This window comes from Vicia villosa, linkage group LG1 (assembly GCF_029867415.1).
Source record: "Vicia villosa cultivar HV-30 ecotype Madison, WI linkage group LG1, Vvil1.0, whole genome shotgun sequence".
Lineage (NCBI taxonomy): Eukaryota > Viridiplantae > Streptophyta > Magnoliopsida > Fabales > Fabaceae > Vicia > Vicia villosa.
This window is the reverse complement of record NC_081180.1, coordinates 79,630,828-79,653,362: the sequence shown is the minus strand read 5'-3', so window position 1 is coordinate 79,653,362 and position 22,535 is coordinate 79,630,828. Positions and strand designations below refer to the sequence as shown.

Below are 22,535 nucleotides of genomic sequence, written 5' to 3'. Positions count from 1 at the left end.
TAGGCTATCCACATCAGCAACTCTTCTCTCAATGATCCACATCAGCTTTGGTGGTTACTACAGAATTTTTGTTGCTTCAACTTCATGGTGGGCTGCGGCAGTTAATGGCTGTGGAAGTTTCACCCTCCCAGCTTCTCATGTTGCTGCAGTTATGTAAGGACCATTACTCTTTGCCTCTCCACGTTCCAAACTGCACCATTGTAGTTATTATGTGTTTAAATGGCTTGCCTATTTATCAGTGGCTAACTTCTGTGCTAATCATTCAGTGCAGTGTGAATTTGCATTATCATGTCAAGGCCTGTTGAGAGAATAGCAGAGATCAATGATGGAAAAGAGCTTTGGAAGATTGTTGTTAGGATTCACCACCGATGGAAAGTTGTGTCCAACAGCAAGGAACATTTTGAAATGATCTTTGTTGACAAATTGGTGATTACCCTGTTTATGTTTCAGTGTGTTTATCATTTACCTATGTTTGTATAGTTTGAATCATTTTTTGGTTTCTGCTGCAGGGAGATGATATTCATGCTGTTGTTCCAGCACCGCATGTGTCGGTTTTCACCGAAAAATGCTTATTAGGCCATACTTATACTGTATCTAATTTTAAGGTGGTGCCTTATGTTCTGGCCTTCAGGGCATCGGGGCACAGATATATGATAAAGTTTACTGCTGGAACGTCTGTTCTTGATGAAGACAAACATGAGATACCCCCGAAATCGATTTTATTTACAAGTTTTTCAGACATCATAACAGGGAGGTTTGACAAACATGTTCTGATTCGTGAGTATGGTGTTTGGTTTTTTTATTGTCTCATGTTTTGATGCATTATAGCCGTGTGAAATTAATAAATTTATTTCAGATGTCGTTGGAATGGTGGATAGTATTGGTTATGCACAGACTGAGTCAGGTGCAAAGAAGCAGCAAATTAGCATGATGTTGCGTGATCACAGGTTTGTTTTTTTATACATTAGACTGCCTCATATATGAATCATGTTATATAGCTTAATGTGTTGTGATCATGTTTTAGCAACAACATGTTGAACTGTACTCTGTGGGAATCATACGCGGATCAGTTCATCAAGTTTAACAAAGTTAGGGTTGCTGCATCACTACCTACAGTTGTGTTGCTTCAATATGCCAAAGTGAAGGAAGAAGGTTATTCCATGACTTATTTTTTAAATTAATACTAAAACAACAAAATCTGTGATAAATATATTGACAAGGTGTAATTTGAATTTGCAGGAAAGTATCCTCTGTCTGTGACAAACACCTACAATGTGACCCTTTTATGTGTTGATGCTGATTTTCCGATCATGAAAGACTTTATTGATAGGTATGTTGATAGTGTCATCCATTTTATGCAATTATTTTTTTCATGTATGAATTTGATAATGATCCATGCTCTGCAGAATGCCTGAGGAGAGCAAGGTAACCCTGTCTGACCAACTTGGAGGGAATTCCCAATATTCCTCCCAAAGTTCTGAAAATCAACAGCTCACTCCTGTTCAGAAATTGTTCTCAAAGGCTGTTGTTTTGCCTATTGCTGAGATTATTCAACTTACGGATGTATGTCTTTCTATTTTCCTATAGTATCGTAATTATAACCTCATTGTTTAGTGTGTCACATGTTTCTAATTTTGGCGGCTATTGGTCCAGGTTACATTTTGCGCTACTGTCGCTACAACAAAATTATTAGTAGCATCTCCGTTTGGATGGTTCTATCGTGCCTGCCATATGTGTCAATCTATAGCGCGCGGGGACAGCCCCCCCTTTGAGTGTGAAGCTGGTCATGAAACCATGGCTGAAGTCCTTAGGTTTTCGTTGTTCTCACCTAATAGATGTTGTTTCTGTCATGTTTTTGATGTTTCTATGTTGTTGGCTTTTTTAACGAACGACTTCTTATGATGTTCAGGTATAAGATTGAAATTGAGGTTACTCACGGGGGCCAAAGCTGCAATTTTGTCTTCTGGAACAGAGAATGTGAAATGCTGTTGGGTTTATCTGCATCGCAACTTCGTAACACTATGATTCAGGTTATATTTATATTATGCAGACGAATTAGAATGTACTTTTCAATGCTCTGTGTACACTAATATGGCCAGTTGTTTTAATAGGCTGGAATTACTGATCCATTGGACTTTCCGTTAGCACTTGATCAGTTGTTGAAGTTGGAAATGGCTATGAAGGTTAAGTGGCATCTGAAGGATAGAAAAACACTTAGAAAGGGGGGGATTGAATAAGTGTGACTTTAAATCTTGGACGATAAAAATAAATTGCACAATTATTTTTATCCTGGTTCGCTGTTAACGAAGCTACTCCAGTCCACCCCCGCAGAGATGATTTACCTCAACTGAGGATTTAATCCACTAATCGCACGGATTACAATGGTTTTCCACTTAGTCCGCAACTAAGTCTTCCAGAGTCTTCTGATCACACACTGATCACTCCAGGAACAACTGCTTAGATACCCTCTAAGACTTTTCTAGAGTCTACTGATCAACACGATCACTCTAGGCTTAGTTCACTCCTAAGACTTCCCTAGAGTATTCTGATCAACACGATCACTCTAGTTACAAACTGCTCAGCCAACTGCTAAGACTTCCTAGAGTATACTGATCACACGATCACTCTAGTTCCTTACAACTTAATGTAATCAATTCAAGAGTTTTACAAATGCTTCTTAAAAGCGATAATCACAACTGTGATATTTCTCTTAATCGTTTAAGCTTAATCTCACTAAAATATTACAACAGCAATGTAGTGAGCTTTGATGAAGATGAAGATTCTGAGTTTTTATTTGAACAGAGTTTCAGCAAGTTAATTTGAATTGTTTTGGTGCAGAATCGTTAACCTTGCTTCTCATCAGAACTTCATATTTATAGGCGTTGAGAAGATGACCGTTGAATGCATTTAATGCTTTGCGTGTTCCGTACAGCTTTGCATTTAATGTTATACGCTTTTGTCAACTACCTCGAGCCTTGTTCACGCTGTGTCTACTGACGTAGCCTTTAGTAGCTTTTAACGTTCCTTTTGTCAGTCAGCGTAGTCTGCCACCTGTACTTCCTTCTGATCTGATGTTTGTGAATACGACGTTTGAATATCATCAGAGTCAAACAGCTTGGTGCATAGCATCTTCTGATCTTCTGACCTTGAAGTGCTTCTGAGCGTGATACCATCTTCTGATCTTCAGTGCTTCTGATCTCATGTTCTTCTGATGCTTCCATAGACCCATGTTCTGATTCTGCTTCGACCATCTTCTGATGTCTTGCCAGACCATGTTCTGATGTTGCATGCTGAACCATTTGAGACACAACTTCTGAGCGCTGAATTATGCGTACTCTTTATATATTTCCTGAAAGGGAAATTGCATTGGATTAGAGTACCATATTATCTTAAGCAAAATTCATATTATTGTTATCATCAAAACTAAGATAATTGATAAGAACAAATCTTGTTCTAACAGCATCCACGCTGGAAGAACTGTTCCGTCGTTATGATTATAAAAAATGATCCTATTATCCAGCAACTTAAGGAAAAATGGGGAACAGATGAGGTCAGCTCTAATAAACTGACATTTGTTTTATAAAAGAGGACTTCATATTATAACAATTTTTGGCCTGATTTTGCTTTTCTTTGGTAAATTCTCAAGGAACCTAATCCAATCCAAACTGTCTTACCTGATTCTCATTCTGGGCATAAATCCATACTGATGTTCTTCAGAATGAACTTAAACCTATCTTCAGCCAGGGGTTTTGTAAAGATATCAGCCCATTGATGGTCTGTATCAACAAAGTTTAAAGATATAACACCCTTCTGAACATAGTCCCTTATGAAATGATGTTTTATCTCAATATGTTTAGCTTTTGAATGAAGAATAGGATTCTTAGATAAACATATAACAGAAGTATTATCACAGAATATAGGAATGTTACTCTCAAATATCTGATAATCTTCTAGCTGACTCTTCATCCAGAGCATCTGTGTACTACAACCAGCAGCAGCGACATATTCTGCTTCTGTGGTTGATAGAGCAATAGTTGCTTGCTTCTTGCTGTACCAGGAGATCAAGTGACTTCCAAGAAATTGGCAACTTCCTGAAGTACTTTTCTTTCAATTCTGTCTCCAGCATAATCAGCATCGCAGAATCCTACTAAGTTGTATTCTTTAGATTTTCTGTAAACTAAGCCAACATTAGTAGTACCTTTCAGATACCTTAGAATTCTCTTAACAGCAGTTAAATGAGATTCTCTAGGATCTGATTGGAATCTAGCACACAAACAAACACTGAACAGAATGTCAGGTCTAGAAGCAGTCAGATATAGAAGAGATCCAATCATACCTCTGTATAACTTCTGATCTACCTTCTTACTTACCTCATCCTTACCTAGGATGCATGTTGGATGCATAGGAGTTTTGGCTTCTTTGCAGTCCAGAAGATTAAACTTCTTCAGAAGTTCCTTCACATACTTGGTTTGGTGAACATATGTTCCTTCTGATGTTTGATTTATTTGTATTCCAAGGAAGTACTTGAGTTCTCCCATCATGCTCATTTCAAACTCAGCCTGCATAGACTCAGCAAACTCCTTTCCAAGTGTAGCATTAGATGTTCCAAAAATAATATCATCCACATATATTTGACAAATTAAAATATCCTTTTTAAAGGTTTTACAAAAGAGAGTAGTGTCCACTTTTCCTCTAGTGAAACCATTATCCAGAAGGAAAGAACTTAAGCGTTCATACCAAGCTCTGGGAGCCTGTTTCAATCCATACAATGATTTCTTTAGTTTAAAAACATGATTAGGAGACACAGAGTCTTCAAAACCAGGAGGTTGATGGACATAAACTTCTTCATCTATATAACCATTTAAGAAGGCACTCTTAACATCCATTTGATAGAGAGTGATGTTATGTTGAGTGGCAAAAGAAATTAATAAACGAATAGATTCTAACCTGGCCACTGGTGCAAAGGTTTCTGTATAATCAATCCCTTCTTGCTGACTATAACCCTGAGCCACCAGTCTGGCTTTGTTTCTTACCACTTCACCTTTCTCACTGAGCTTGTTTCTGAAGACCCATTTTGTACCGATTATATTGAATCCATCTGGTCTAGGAACAAGATCCCAAACATCATTCCTTGTAAACTGATTTAGTTCTTCTTGCATAGCAATTATCCAGTCTGGATCTTCTAGAGCATGATCAACAGAAGTTGGCTCGATCAAAGATACAAGACCTAATTGACAGTCTGCATTGTTCTTAAGGAATGCTCTTGTTCTGATTGGATCATCCTTCTTTCCAAGAATGACATCTTCTGAATGACCAGAGATGAGTCTGGATGATCTTCTGACAGATGGTTCTTCAGATATGCTTAGATCCTCCAGAGAAGCTGATACTTGATCTTCAAATTCTTTGCTTCTGAGAAGCTCTGCTTCTGATGCGTTGCTTCTTGGCTCAACAACTTCTGATATGTCAATATCATAACCTGCAAAATTATCAACCTGCTTTGGTTTTTCAGAACCAAGCTTATCATCAAACCTGATATTGATTGATTCTTCTACAACCAATGTTTCAGTATTGTATACTCTGTAGCCTTTTGAGCGTTCAGAATATCCAAGAAGGAGACACTTTTGAGCTTTGGAATCAAACTTACCAAGATGATCTTTAGTGTTCAGAATAAAGCATACACATCCAAAAGGATGGAAATACGAAATGTTGGGCTTTCTATTCTTCCACAATTCATAGGGAGTCTTATTTAGAATAGGTCTGATAGAGATTCTATTCTGAATATAGCATGCAGTGTTTATTGCTTCTGCCCAGAAATGTTTAGCCATATTGGTTTCATTGATCATGGTTCTGGCCATTTCTTGCAGAGTCCTATTCTTTCGCTCTACAACTCCATTTTGTTGTGGAGTTCTAGGACAAGAGAAATCATGGGCAATACCATTTTCTTTGAAGAACTCTTCAAAGGATCTGTTCTCAAATTCACCACCATGATCACTTCTGACCTTTATGATTTTACACTCTTTTTCAGATTGAATCTGAATGCAGAAATCAAAGAACACTGAATGAGTCTCATCCTTGTGTTTCAAGAATTTTACCCATGTCCAGCGACTATAATCATCTACGATGACTAATCCATATTTCTTTCCTCTGACAGATGCTGTTTTGACTGGGCCAAACAGATCAATGTGCAAGAGTTCTAATGGCCTTGAGGTAGAAACAACATTCTTAGACTTGAATGCAGGTTTGGAGAACTTGCCCTTCTGACATGCTTCACAAAGAGCATCTGATTTGAATTTCAGATTAGGGAGTCCTCTGACCAGATTCAGTTTGTTAATCTGAGAAATCTTTCTCAAACTAGCATGACCTAATCTTCTGTGCCAGACCCACTGCTCTTCAGAAACAGACATAAGACAAGTCACCTTCTGACTCATAAGATCTTGCAGATCTGTCTTATAAATGTTGTTCTTCCTCTTGCCTGTAAATAGGATTGAGCCATCCTTCTGATTTACAGCCTTGCAAGACTTTTGATTGAAGATTATATCATAACCATTGTCACTCAATTGACTGATAGATAAGAGGTTATGTGTTAATCCTTCTACAAGAAGTACATTAGAGATGGAAGGAGAGTTACCAGACTTTATAGTTCCAGAGCCAATTATCTTGCCCTTCTGATCTCCTCCGAACTTGACTTCTCCTCCAGACTTAAGCACCAGGTCTTGGAACATAGACCTTCTTCCTGTCATGTGTCGCGAGCATCCAGAGTCCAGGTACCATGACATGTTGTGCCTTGTCCTTTTTGCAGTCAAGGATATCTGCAATAGGAATAATCTTATCCTTAGGTACCCACATCTTCTTGGGTCTTTCTTGTTAGATTTTCTCAAGTTCTGATTGAACTTGGGTTTGACATTATAAGCAATAGGAGGAACAGCATGATAATTTTTAATATGAGTTTCATGATATTTCCTAGGTTGTGTCACATGCTTCTTGGTGTGTGTTATGTGAAAACTTTGTGCATGTGAAGTGTGCCTAATATCATGAGAGTGGCCATACTTGAACTGATCATACAATGGCTTGTATGTGAGTTTCATTTCATCAACAGGTTCAAGTTTGTATGGGGTTTCACCCTCATAACCAATGCCGACTCTTTTGTTTCCAGATACGGCATATATCATAGAAGCTAGCTGACTTCTGCCAATACTTCTAGATAAGAACTTTCTGAAACTTAAATCATATTCTTTCAGAATATGGTTTAGACTGGGAGTGGATTTTTCTGAATTAGAAGGAGATCCAACATTATTGGATAATTTTAAAAGTTTTTCTTTTAATTCAGAATTTTCCAATTCAAGCCTCTTTGTTTCAAATTCAAATAGCTTTTTCAGCTTTTTGTATTTAATACAAATCTGAGACTTGGATTCCAGAAGTTCAGTTAATCCGGAAACTAACTCATCTCTAGTAAGTTCAGAAAATACCTCTTCAGAATCTGATTCTGATGTAGATTCTGATCCGTCATCTTCTGTCGCCATCAGCGCACAGTTGGCCTGCTCATCTTCTGAATCATCTTCTGACTCATCCCAGGTTGCCATAAGACCTTTCTTCTTATGAAACTTCTTCTTGGGACTTTCCTTCTGAAGATTTGGACATTCATTCTTGTAGTGTCCAGGCTCATTGCATTCATAGCACATGACCTTCTTCTTGTCAAATCTTCTTTCATCAGAAGATTCTCCACGTTCAAATTTCCTTGAACTTCTGAAGCCTCTGAACTTCCTTTGCTTGGTCTTCCAGAGTTGATTTACCCTTCTGGAAATCATGGACAGTTCATCTTCTTCTTCAGATTCTGATTCTTCAGGATCTTCTTCTTTGGCCTGAAAAGCGTTAGTGCATTTCTTGATATTTGATTTTAATGCAATAGACTTACCTTTCTTTTGAGGCTCATTTGCGTCCAGCTCTATTTCATGACTTCTCAAGGCACTGATAAGCTCTTCCAGAGAAACTTCATTCAGATTCTTCGCAATCTTGAATGCAGTCACCATCGGACCCCATCTTCTGGGTAAGCTTCTGATGATCTTCTTTACATGATCAGCCTTGGTGTATCCTTTGTCAAGAACTCTCAATCCAGCAGTCAGAGTTTGAAATCTCGAAAACATCTTTTCAATGTCTTCATCATCCTCCATCTTGAAGGCTTCATACTTCTGGATTAAGGCTAGAGCTTTAGTCTCCTTGACTTGAGCATTTCCTTCATGAGTCATTTTCAAGGACTCATATATGTCATAGGCCGTTTCCCTGTTAGATATCTTCTCATACTCAGCATGAGAGATAGCATTCAGCAAAACAGTTCTGCATTTATGATGATTCCTGAAAAGCTTCTTTTGATCATCATTCATTTCTTGCCTTGACAGCTTTGCGCCACTGGCATTTACTGGATGTTTGTAACCATCCATCAGAAGATCCCATAGATCACCATCTAGACCCAGAAAGTAACTTTCCAGTTTATCTTTCCAGTATTCAAAGTTTTCACCATCAAATACCGGCGGTCTAGTATAACCATTGTTACCGTTGTATTGCTCAGCAGAGCCAGATGTAGATGCAGGTGTAGGTGTAGACTTTTCACTTTCATCAACCATCTTTTAAATGAAGCGTTTTTCTCTTCCTGAATCTTTTCTAAACACGGTTAAGTGCTTGCACCTTAGAACCGGCGCTCTGATGCCAATTGAAGGATAGAAAAACACTTAGAAAGGGGGGGATTGAATAAGTGTGACTTTAAATCTTGGACGATAAAAATAAATTGCACAATTATTTTTATCCTGGTTCGCTATTAACGAAGCTACTCCAGTCCACCCCCGCAGAGATGATTTACCTCAACTGAGGATTTAATCCACTAATCGCACGGATTACAATGGTTTTCCACTTAGTCCGCAACTAAGTCTTCCAGAGTCTTCTGATCACACACTGATCACTCCAGGAACAACTGCTTAGATACCCTCTAAGACTTTTCTAGAGTCTACTGATCAACACGATCACTCTAGGCTTAGTTCACTCCTAAGACTTCCCTAGAGTATTCTGATCAACACGATCACTCTAGTTACAAACTGCTCAGCCAACTGCTAAGACTTCCTAGAGTATACTGATCACACGATCACTCTAGTTCCTTACAACTTAATGTAATCAATTCAAGAGTTTTACAAATGCTTCTTAAAAGCGATAATCACAACTGTGATATTTCTCTTAATCGTTTAAGCTTAATCTCACTAAAATATTACAACAGCAATGTAGTGAGCTTTGATGAAGATGAAGATTCTGAGTTTTTATTTGAACAGAGTTTCAGCAAGTTAATTTGAATTGTTTTGGTGCAGAATCGTTAACCTTGCTTCTCATCAGAACTTCATATTTATAGGCGTTGAGAAGATGACCGTTGAATGCATTTAATGCTTTGCGTGTTCCGTACAGCTTTGCATTTAATGTTATACGTTTTTGTCAACTACCTCGAGCCTTGTTCACGCTGTGTCTACTGACGTAGCCTTTAGTAGCTTTTAACGTTCCTTTTGTCAGTCAGCGTAGTCTGCCACCTGTACTTCCTTCTGATCTGATGTTTGTGAATACGACGTTTGAATATCATCAGAGTCAAACAGCTTGGTGCATAGCATCTTCTGATCTTCTGACCTTGAAGTGCTTCTGAGCGTGATACCATCTTCTGATCTTCAGTGCTTCTGATCTCATGTTCTTCTGATGCTTCCATAGACCCATGTTCTGATTCTGCTTCGACCATCTTCTGATGTCTTGCCAGACCATGTTCTGATGTTGCATGCTGAACCATTTGAGACACAACTTCTGAGCGCTGAATTATGCGTACTCTTTATATATTTCCTGAAAGGGAAATTGCATTGGATTAGAGTACCATATTATCTTAAGCAAAATTCATATTATTGTTATCATCAAAACTAAGATAATTGATAAGAACAAATCTTGTTCTAACAGCATCCACGCTGGAAGAACTGTTCCGTCGTTATGATTATAAAAAATGATCCTATTATCCAGCAACTTAAGGAAAAATGGGGAACAGATGAGGTCAGCTCTAATAAACTGACATTTGTTTTATAAAAGAGGACTTCATATTATAACAATTTTTGGCCTGATTTTGCTTTTCTTTGGTAAATTCTCAAGGAACCTAATCCAATCCAAACTGTCTTACCTGATACTCTGGAGGTAGAAATTTTAAACTCTGTATGCATTTTTTTGCTTTTCCTTTGATTATGTTATATTGAAAACTGTGTTTAACAATATATAGATTAAAGAGAGTGTTGATGAAGCTAAAACAGATGCCAATGAAGACTGTGAATTGGTTACAGTAAGTCTCACTGCAACACACTTACCTACTTACATTTATATCAATATTACTAACACTTACCGACTTACATTTATATCAATATTCCTAACTAATAGTCTTCATCGTGGCATTGCAGGACCTGGAAATTACATCTGAACACAAGCCTGTTGCTGTCACACCTGGTGGTAAGAGACATTTTTCTGCTGCATCAAGTGAATCTATTGATTTGGACGAATTACATGATGGGGAACTGTCATCAAACAAGCTGAAGAAGATAATTAAAATGGAGAAGATTGATTAGGAATATTTTTATTTTCTGTGTGTTTTGCTTAGGTGTTTGTTATAAAAACTGAATGTTAGTTTCCTTTGCTTTTAATCATGTGTGTGATTTCATTTTCTGTAATAATTAGTGCATGAATACTGGCTATGTGCTTCTGTTATGTTCACTTTGATTTAAGAATTATCAATGGTTTCTTTCGCTTATTATATTCAAATGATTCAAAATGAACTACATATTATATATACTATTATTAATTATTTTGATTCTTTTTGATCATATAGCAAACATTCCATTTTAACTATACCTCTTATAACGGGGTGCTCCTTTTTTATTATTTTTAATGTTACTTACAATAATGATGTCGCAAAGAACCGTTTGTTTGGATTAGCAGAATTTAAGTTTTCTGTCATTACATTGAAAACTAAAACATGGATTGTGTCTCCCTAACAAACACCAGGACTTTTAACATTTGACTATGTTAACTATCAATAAATAATTTTATGACTGATCTTACTATAATGTTGATACAATATTATGGCACAGATTTCATTTTAACATTAGTTCTTAAGAATTCTGCAGCTTTACTTCTTCCTGAAAGAACAACAAAAATTAAGCAAATGCTCAACAGATTGACTAAACTCCTGACTCATACCAATCAAGATCGGTGTCATTCATTGAGGAACAATTAGACAGTAGTCCAGAATCAAGAATAAATGCAGCAGCTATGCATGAATTCAAAAAAAACGAATCGACCTACTTACTAAACCGAACGTGCATAACTTAATAAAATCGGATTATATAAACAACAAATAATAATAGAAATAGAAATGCATATCATCCTTGCAAACCATGGATTCCAACGATATAAACTCATGAGAAATATAACAGTAAAGAATTACCTAATAGAATATAATAGGAGAACTTAAAAAATTTGTCCCGAAAACGATTATAGATTAGATCTTCCAGTGGTCACAATATTACTGTGTTCCCATTTTGGATAAAGTGCTTACAAAATAACATGTAGCAGAATATATATAACACAAAGTACCAAAATAACATTCCCAACATATAATGTAACCATTAAAATTCGGGTATAGTACACGGTTTGCAAATAGCAGTAGTTTCTTCATTGTCTTTCAACCTTCACATAGATATATGGAGAGAATCGCAGCATACTCCACGCTATTGTATCCCCATTACGCAGGTTAAGAGATTTGGCGAAGTCGTACCATCCCAGGGCCATGTACTTTTCATATGGCTGGGGTATTCCTTTTCTGTTAGCTTTGTGAACCTGACAGGTAACAATGTTCTTCGTCCTCACATCCAGCAGGTTGATTTCATCTTGAAAGCGACAGAGGCATCTTTTGGCGATTTCCTTAGGGAAATGCTGCATACAAGAAATAAGGTAACTATTAACAATATATACTATTTACATTTTCAATAACATGCTGCTCATATTCAAATATCTCCTTACCATTACATTCTGCTGTGTAGATTTAGCATTTGTAACATGGGTGTTCCAGAAAAATTTTTGAGCCCCTGTAGAACTGTCTACAGTAATGTCTGTACCCACCTTTGGTTTTTTCACCACTTTACCCTTTTGTTTCTTACCCTCTTTTGATCCACTTGGTTCACCAACTTCAAAAACTTTGATTTCATTTGTGTCAATGTCTGTTGATTCCTCTTTTATCTTTACAGGTCCTGCATTGGGATTGCTTATAACCCTTGCGCTATTTTGTGCGACAACATCAACATTCGTCACAACACGATCAGCGGTGACATTGCGCTGTTTATTCCTGCGTTTTCGTTCCACCTTAGGATCGTACCCTGTTTCCTTTACCAAATCTTCTATGATTTCCATTGCCTGATCATTGCTGTTCCAACAACAAATATGGATTAAAAACAAACCGCATATAAAGCATTCTTTACTAAGCAATAGTCATATGGCGATCAACGACGGGATATGAAATCCAACAATAAAAACCAACAATAGTCATTCAGTCACATTTGATTTCTTGACAAATACCACACATAATACAACATTGCGCTATACTGATACTACACCCATCACTAAATGTTGTTAAGTGTTATTACCACACTACCATGTTTTGTATACCGGTATACCCTATTTTGTACGGCAAAGCAAAGGTGAAATAAAATTATCTACTCATACCTGAAATCATTTTCATCATCAGAGGGAATACGCACAGAAGGACCACCATGTGAAGATGCCATTGTCGGAACCCTAAGCGCAGGCAGTTGCAATGCTAAACTTCTATTCAGTGCAATATGAAACAAGTACTTGGTACATGCAGAAAGTGGGTTAACTGTTCAGTTTCTATTTACTTATAATATTAGTTTTGACTTAAAGTCTTTTTAAAAGAGTAACACATCCATCAAATAAAATATAATAAATAACCTGTATAGATTAAATTAAATACATTTAACACACACAACAGTTATAAGGGAGGGATAAGTAGTAATTTAAATCTATAACCATCATTCTATTCATATTCAGTTCCAACTTCATATATATTCAAGTATGAAAGAAAAATTAAAATCAATACTACATTCATGACATTTGAACCCACCAATACCCCTTCAATTAGAAACTGTAAACTTTTAGTATTCAAAAGCATGAAGTAGAATGCTATACCTCTCATATTGTGTGCATAAATCTATACAAATCAATCTTATTTGTAGTATTAATATTCATCCTACTTTTGTGTTTGTGATGGAAAGAGATGTTGTTAAAAACACTGCTCCTCAAACATCCATTGCAAGAAAGAGGAGAAAGCTTATTCTTAAAGCAAAGAGGGATTATCGAAACCGTGTCAGATCAAGCAACCTCACTTCCCATCTAAATCATAATTTTACATCTTCTGTAACATATGAAACCACTATTGAAACAGCTATGGCTAGAAAGAGAAGGAAAATAATCTTGGATAACAGAAAAAGATTGAGAAATTTGTTCAATACTGAAGTTAGTAGGGTTCAAAATACAAACAACATTGTTAGTCAAAGTCAGAACATGGATCATGCATCTACTTCAAATTATAATATGTCAAGTCAGTCCATGGATCATCCATCTACCTCAAATCATAATATGTCTGTTGAATCTCATTATGAGGACAATAATGACTCCAACTCTGAGAATAATTTAGAATCTTCTAATAGTTCCGACTCTGACGAAGATTCAGACCCGGCACAATTACAGGAGGCCCATCTTCAAGGTATTTCCATATCATACACTGATAACCAAATGATGTACACTTCTTCTGTTAATAGACATATTCAGTATTGTGGTTTCTTCTTTCAGAATATTACGATATTGGCGACCAAAGTTATGAATGCGCACACTGCCAAGCATGTATGTGGTACCAGGAAAAAGTCAATAGACACAAAATTACAGCAACTCCTCGCTTTTATCGTTGTTGCCGTGGAGGAAAAATTGTTCTTCCGTTCCTTGAACAACCTCCACAGGTGTTGCAACATCTTCTATTTAATAAAACATATCCAGATAGTAAAAACTACCAGGCTAACATACGAACATACAACGCAATGTTCTCATTCACTTCCCCTGGAATGAAGTTCGACACAACATACTCTAAAAGAGGAGGACCCCCTACTTTGAGACTGCAGGGTCAGACCTGTCATCGAATTGGTACACTGCTGCCAGAAAGAGGGCAACCTCCGCAATATGCTCAATTATACATCTATGACACGGACAATGAAGTTGAACACAGAATAAAATGTTTCAAGTAAGCATGCTCAGACATAATTACACAATTGTTTTATAAAAATATTTTGTTAAACTATTTATTCATGGCTGCGGAAAATAAACAGGGACAATAAAGGCATCGAGCGACCGGTTGTCAAAAAGCTCAAGATGATGTTAGATGAGAACAATGTTCATGCCAAAGCTTTTAGAATGGCAAGGGATGTTTTAAGGACAAATTCTTTCACAGATTTAAAACTCAGGCTTATTTCTGATAGATCCGAAGATGGCCGTGTTTACAACAAACCTACGGTCTCAGAAGTGGCTGCACTCATTGTGGGAGACATTGATTCTGCTGATAAAAGGGACATCTTAATTCAGCGCCGCAATGGTGGTTTGCAGCGAATAGATGAGTTTCACCCAGCATATTTGGCTTATCAGTATCCTCTTATATTTCCTTATGGGGAAGATGGTTACAGGAAAAATATAATGCACAGATATCGCCATGAAACTGAGGTCACTAAGAGAAACCGTCAAAGCATTAAGGATTGGTTTTCTTACCGGTTACAACAACGTCGCAAAGAGGCAAAAACACTACTTTACTCAAGACGCCTATTTCAACAATTCTTAGTCGACGGCTATGCTATGATGGAATCCGAACGACTGAATTGGTTGAGAGATAATCAATCAAAATTAAGAGTGGGCAAATATAATAATTTGGCCGCTCAAACTGATGGCGATACAAGAAATGAACACCAAAAGCGAGGAAAACGAGTTGTTCTTCCATCAACATTTGTTGGTAGCAAGAGATATATGGATCAACTATATTTTGACGGTATGGCCATTTCAAGTCAATTGGGATTCCCTGATTTATTTGTTACTTTTACCTGCAACCCAAATTGGCCTGAAATTAAAAGAGCATTGTCAGGCACAGGTCTACAACCCCATGATAGGCCAGATATCATTTCAAAAGTTTTCAAAATCAAGTTCGATACCCTCATGGATGATATTACAAAACACCATGTCGTTGGAAAAGTGATTGCATGTAAGTTGTTTCATTTAATTATACTACTTTTCAATCATGTGTCTGTGTAGTACCAAAATATTACATCGAACTAACTTTCATTTTAATAGATATGTACACCATTGAATTCCAAAAGCGCGGATTACCACATGCTCACATCTTGATATTCCTACACCCTAAGAGCAAATACCCAACACCATCTGACATAGACAAGATCATTTCTGCTGAAATTCCCGACCCGACTGTTCATCCCAATTTATACAAATTGGTTAGGGCACATATGATGCATGGACCCTGTGGGCTTGCTCGCGTGACCTCACAATGTATGAAGAATGGACGGTGTTCTAAATACTATCCCAAAAAGTTTATTGAACACACTATTGTTGATGCAGAGGGATATCCGCTGTATAGGAGAAGATCAAAAACCTTCACTATTGAAAAAAATGGTATCACCTTGGACAACAGACATGTGGTTCCATATAATACCAGATTTCTTATGAAATACCAGGCACATATAAACATGGAATGGTGTAATCAGAGTACTTCCATAAAATATCTTTTCAAATATATCAATAAAGGCTATGACAGAATAACAGCAGCAGTTTCAACAAATAGCAATCAACCTGTTGATGAGATCCAACAATATCTCGACTGCAGGTATGTCTCTCCCAGTGAAGCATGCTGGCGCATTTACTCTTACAATATTCATGGCAGAAAACCGGCTGTGGAACGTATGTTCTATCATTTGGTTGGGGAAAAACCTATATACTATACAGATTATGCACGCATGGAAAATGTGCTGGAAACTGCAAGTGTGACTGAATCATTGTTTACTGCATGGCTGGTAGCAAATGCTAAATATGAAGAGGCACAAACATTAACTTATGGTCAATTTGTCTCAAAGTTTGTTTATCACAAAAAACAGAGAGAATGGAAACCGCGGAAAAAAGGTTTCACCATTGGACGTCTCATATGGGTTCCGCCAACAACTGGTGAACTGTTTTACCTGCGCATGATGTTGACAGTGGCAAAAGGACCAACAACATATGAGGAAATCAGGACCGTGGATAACATTCAGTATGATACATTCAGAGATGCATGCTTTGCAATGGGATTTCTTGAAGACGACAAAGAATACATAGCTGCTATAAAGGAGGCAAGTCATTGGGGGACTGGTCATTTTCTTCGAAAATTGTTTGTTATCATGCTTTTGTCTGGTGCTGTTAATCGCCCTGCACATGTTTGGGAACAAACTTGGCTCCTATTATCTGATGGTGTCTTACATACACAAAGAGCATTGGCTGCTAATCCAGGTTTGTTAGACCTAATAAAATACCAAACAAAACAATTTGTTAATAACAACCTACAGATGACCTACCAACCGTATTATAACTCAATTTCTCATATCAATGCAGAATTGGACCTAACACAAGAAGAGTTACAAAATTTGACTTTAATAGAAATTGAGAAACTGCTTCAGGCAAATAGAAGGACACTAAAGGATTTTAGTCCTATTCCATATCCGGATGCTTATGTTCTTGAACAGTTGGGAAACAGGCTCATATATGATGAGCGTAATTATGATACAGCATCAATGAACTCAGAATTTGAAAATCTGTTTGCTGCTCTTACAGGTAACTATTGCGTCAATTAAATTCATTTTATTTTACGCGTTTAAAATTCTATGAATCAATTATTCTAACACCGTTCTACAATCAATATTATGTTCCTAAGATGAGCAAAGAAGTATTTATGAAAAAATAATCCACGCTGTGGAGTCTCAAAAACCTGCGGTTTTCTTCCTTCATGGTTATGGTGGTACCGGAAAAACATATATGTGGAGAACACTCGCAGCTGCATTAAGATCAAAACACGATATATGTTTAACTGTTGCAACTAGCGGTATAGCATCATTGTTACTTCCAGGAGGTAGAACCGCACATTCAAAGTTCAGGATACCGGTGCCAACTATGGACAATTCTACTTGCAAGGTTGAATTCAACGATGATGTCGCAGACATGTTACGACAGACAAAGCTTATAATATGGGATGAGGCACCAATGGCGCATAAGTATGCAATAGAATCGCTTGACAGAACTTTGAAAGATGTTATGAGTGCAGACAAAAATTCAACTGATGTATTCGGTGGAAAGGTTGTTGTTTTCGGGGGTGATTTCAGACAGATTTTACCTGTCGTCCCCAGAGGCAGTCGTTCCGATATTGTACACTGTGCCATAAATGCATCTTACATATGGCATTCAGTTGAGGTATTAACATTGACAAAAAACATGCGGCTACGAACAGGATCAACCCAGACTGACAAAAATGAGATAGCACAGTTTTCAGATTGGCTTTTAAGAATAGGAGAGGGCCGGATATCTGAGCCTAATGACGGCACCGCCGAAATCAACATACCACCTGATATTCTGATAACAGAATTTGATGATCCAATTGTGGCCATTGTCAATAGCACATACCCTGATTTCATAAATAATTTCCAATGTGTTGATTACCTTAAAAGTCGAGCGATACTTGCCTCTACACTGGAGATTGTTGATCAGATCAATGACCATATACTTAAATTGATGCCAGGTTAAGCAACAAAAATATATAATTTAATGGATTATACTAATCTAATTTTTCCTTTTACTAATTCTGTTCGGTCAACAATGCAGGAGAGATTCGTGACTACTACAGCGCAAATTCAGTTGACAAGTCTGAGATTCATGACCCAGCAGTAGTTGATATCCTCACGCCAGAATTTCTAAGTTCCCTCCGAACATCAGGATTGCCAAACCATCACTTAAAACTAAAGGTTGGGACACCTATAATGCTCATGAGAAATATAGATCAGGCTGAAGGTTTATGTAACGGCACAAGGCTGTGTATAACAAAGATGGCAGCCCATGTACTGGAGGCTTCAATAATGGGTGGTAAAGGTTTGGGAAATTTGGTTTACATACCTCGAATGGACATGTCACCATCCCAATCACCATGGCCATTCAAACTGAATAGGAGACAGTTCCCTATTATAGTTTCCTATTCTATGACAATTAACAAATCACAGGGACAGTCATTGGATAACGTTGGTTTGTACTTACCAAAAGATGTATTCACACATGGCCAGATTTATGTCGCATTGTCAAGAGTAACAACCAAAAAGGGAATCAAAATACTGATACATGATGAAGAAAAGAAATTCAGGGAGAAAACTACAAATGTTGTGTATAAAGAAGTTTTTAACAATGTCTAAGTTTTTAGAATTCATCAGAGTAAATCTGTAACAGTGGTAATCTATATTAATAACAACATATGAGTATTGCAAGTAACTGTTGTAATATATATTACTAACAGCATATTACCAATGCAACTAACAGAAATAATATATATATATATAGCATAACATCTAAATACCAAAATCTTATATATTAATATAAAGGTGGACCTAAGTCCACCAGAAAATTACAAAAAGTTAAATACTTAGATACTTATAACAAACTATGACATCATTTTCAATATTTCAGCATTGTTACAAGTATCTCCTTGCTGATGGGATCCTTAACGCTGAAGCCCATAGAGTCTCCATCAAGCAGGCACCTTTCTTTGGCAAATTTGTACCAACCACGCCCTAAGAACATCTGACCCTTTTCGGTATGATGAACTTCACATTCATACCTGACTTCCCTTTCCCAGTCAATCAAATCTACGAACCTTGCTCCATGGAGCCAGCGACTTGCCACAACATGCTCAGGAATTTCCTGCAATATTGGTATAAAACAACATTAGATAATCCCATTAACTGTTAGGGAAAGACAATAAGCTTAAAACGAATAATAACTTACAAGAAGACATGACTGAGCCATCTTCCCGTTGGACACATCTTGCTTCCAGATACAATATTGTAACTTCGCAGGCTGTTCTACATGGCAACTAAAATCATCAACAACAGGTTCATGGCATCTGGAACATTATACAAACAGACAACATGGTCAATAAATAAATGTGTTATCAAACATTCTAAATTAAAACATAAAACTTATACTCAACATAAGCTAATTCAAACATACACAGAGTTATCAGAGGTGCCAGCTTTCCCCACAGTCATTTGGTTGACCGAGTTTTCTTCACCTGCATGCAACCATATATAACTTTTAAATACAATATGTAACAGAGCAAACTTTCAAATGATGTGTTTGCCTTTACCTCTCATTGCTTGATCAACTATTCCTTCCATCTTTTCAGAAAATAGCAGCTTACACTGTTGATTGCAGAGTAATGATGAATGCTTCAGTGTTTAGTGCTATCAAACTATCTGCACATTACTTATATAACACTCTAAATGGACTCTTCACATACCTGCTACTTTTCCACCGTCCAATAGAATTCAATGCAATTGTTCAATTACTCTTCTTTGCATTTACATCACTTCAAAACAGTTTTCGTTTTATTTATATTCCTCACGAAAAACATTAACTACCCATAACCCAATTGATCTTTCACATTCCAATATAATATAACACATTACAACTATTTTATAACCATTTAATATTATCGTACTACTCTTTAAGATATACTATTAAATTGAATTTTCAACTATTCATATGTCCATTGTTGTGTGTTTACCAATTAGATTTAATAGCATACCATTTAAAGGAGCCATACACGAACTTATACTAACAATAATGAAATTAGGTACCCTATTCTGATCAAGTTTGATACATATCCTGTTCAATACTTATAATAAACAATACTTAATTTAAAAACAGAATGGTAATCAATTTTGAATAAAAACCAGGGCAGATTAGGCTCATTCCATGAAACTCACAACCAACATTGTTAATATTCAATTTTAAACCATACATAATGGCATAATTGTTAAACTTGGTTCACATCCACCATTACAAAAAACAACAAAACCAGAAATCCAATACAAACCAAACTGCTAAAAAAAGGCCCTATACATCCACCAATTGCCTAACCAACAGCTCTACGAATGATCACCACTGCGCTCCACTGTTACCATAATATCTAACACTGGCGGGTAATAAATCACAAAGTGCACTTTATCACCTTCTTTCAATTCCGCTGCCCTTACATAGTCAAACCATTCTCCATACAAATATGTTTCATTTTTTTTGGGCCTCTTCTTCACATTGCACTCATATGGGTACCCGTTGTCCACATCATTGAGGGTAATCTCTGACATTCCAGCTAGCCCACATTTCTCTACTATTTCTGCAGGAATATGCTGCACTCATTGACATACAATATCAGTTACATTACTTCTCTCTATAACACCAGTGTTCCAACAACTATATACTTTGAACAATGCTTACCATAACATTTGAGCAAAACTTCTTTACATCAAGAACTTCACGAGTCCAGTACGCTTCTTCGTACTCTTCCTGTATAGGACTCATTTCCCTGAAATTAAGACCACATTTACAGCACAATACCAACACAACAGCATGAATATACTTATAACTATAATATTATTCCCTATCACTTATAAATAAACTTTACCTCTCACTATCAGAAGATATCATTATGTATTCATTCCCATCTCCATCATCCCTTCAACACAATAACATACAAACTACTTATTAAACTAAGTTGTAACTCATTATTCCAGAAACAAATTCAATTTTGTGGAGGTTAAATGGAATTCAATACAAAAAAAAAATAGACTATAAGATTACCCTTTATTTTCAACAATCCTGGCAGCCTCTACAGAAACTACACCGCCATCATCGGCACGATTCAATCTTTCATGTTGTTTCTTCCATTTCTCCATAACATAATCATTCTCATGTGACCCACTCAGTATCCTCTCAACTGTGAGCTGCTTCCATGGAGTTTGCAACTCCAACCGATCGGCTGAACTGGAATCAAAACAACATTGCGACCTCTAAATGGATGAATATCTTATGATAAACTCTGCAAACAACATAAACAGTAACACATGCACATACCTTTTTGCCTGCGACATTTTGTTCTTCACACTTATTACCCAACCCTGCGTTTCTTACACCAACAATACCAAAAGACAGCCTCTTTGATTCCCAACAGTTTGAAGAGTTATGAATCCAACGTTACTTTCAATTTAAATGCCATCTATATGTAACAATACCAATAATAGGATTCTTTTGTGGGCCTATTAACATATTGGGTCTAACAACAAAATAGGTTTTCTGCACCAAGGCTATAATTCTAAGGCCCAATAAACTTTAATGTCAACTATAGGGTCCAACATGTATTTTTAACCTATTTAAAATATTTTAACTTATTATATGAACTTACACATATATATTCATTTTCCCTATTTTATTAACGTGCCCTAAAACCCAATGCGCGAGACAGACGGGTACCCGTGCGAACGCACGGGTAAGACACTAGTTAACCTTAAATAAATTATACGTAGTATTTTATTTGCTGTTATTAATTAAAATAAAATAAAGAATTTCACTTTGTTCTTTCTAAAGTATATACCAGGCAGACACTGATGGGTCCCACGCGGCCACGCGCGTCTGGATTTATTCATTGACGACGAAATTTCCAGCCTCAGTGAGTAAGTGTGACAGCCATAATACTATTAATTTTGAAAAAGCATGACAGCCATTAAAATTAATTAAATAGAATAATATTTTCCCAAATTGTGCTGCTAATATTGCATTTGGCATTTTACCCTACGCGCATTTTACCCTATCACGAAATGAACGGAGCGGAATGGAATGGAGCGGAGTGGGATGGAGCGGGGTGGAACGGAGCGGAACGAATGTACCATTCCATTGTTTGGAAATTTTAGAACGGAATAAGACAAATTATTCATTCCGCTCAAATCGGAGGGGAATGAATATGGTGGTAAGTGATGGAATGGAATGAAATCCATACCACTCATTTCCGCTCCGCTCCATCCGTTTTTAAATTATCCAAACAACAGAATATCATTTTATTCTATTCCATTCCGCTCCGCTCCATCCGATTCCATCAATCCAAACACAGCCTAAGTCTCGTCATTCCTTTTCCAGCATACACACCACACCAGTCAACAAATCTCAAACTGACACAACACACGCACATGCCAATTTCATTTCAATTTCACAAAATACAAAACAATACAACAATATGCACTTTCAATAATACTAGTACTATTCTAATCAAATACTATTATATATCCTATTGTATGCTTCCATAA

General features: G+C 36.8%; 1 protein-coding gene across 1 annotated transcript; it reads left to right on the top strand.

Annotated features, from left to right (window-relative positions):
* Positions 1 to 13,332: 13,332 nt before the first annotated feature.
* On the top strand, positions 13,333 to 18,593 carry LOC131647050 (uncharacterized). The gene is made up of 7 exons (XM_058916970.1): positions 13,333 to 13,831; positions 13,918 to 14,359; positions 14,445 to 15,361; positions 15,451 to 16,653; positions 16,756 to 16,974; positions 17,075 to 17,932; positions 18,016 to 18,593. Exons 1-7 carry the CDS (start codon positions 13,333 to 13,335, stop codon positions 18,591 to 18,593), a joined length of 4,716 nt encoding a protein of 1,571 aa, XP_058772953.1.
* The last annotated feature ends 3,942 nt before the right edge of the window (positions 18,594 to 22,535 follow it).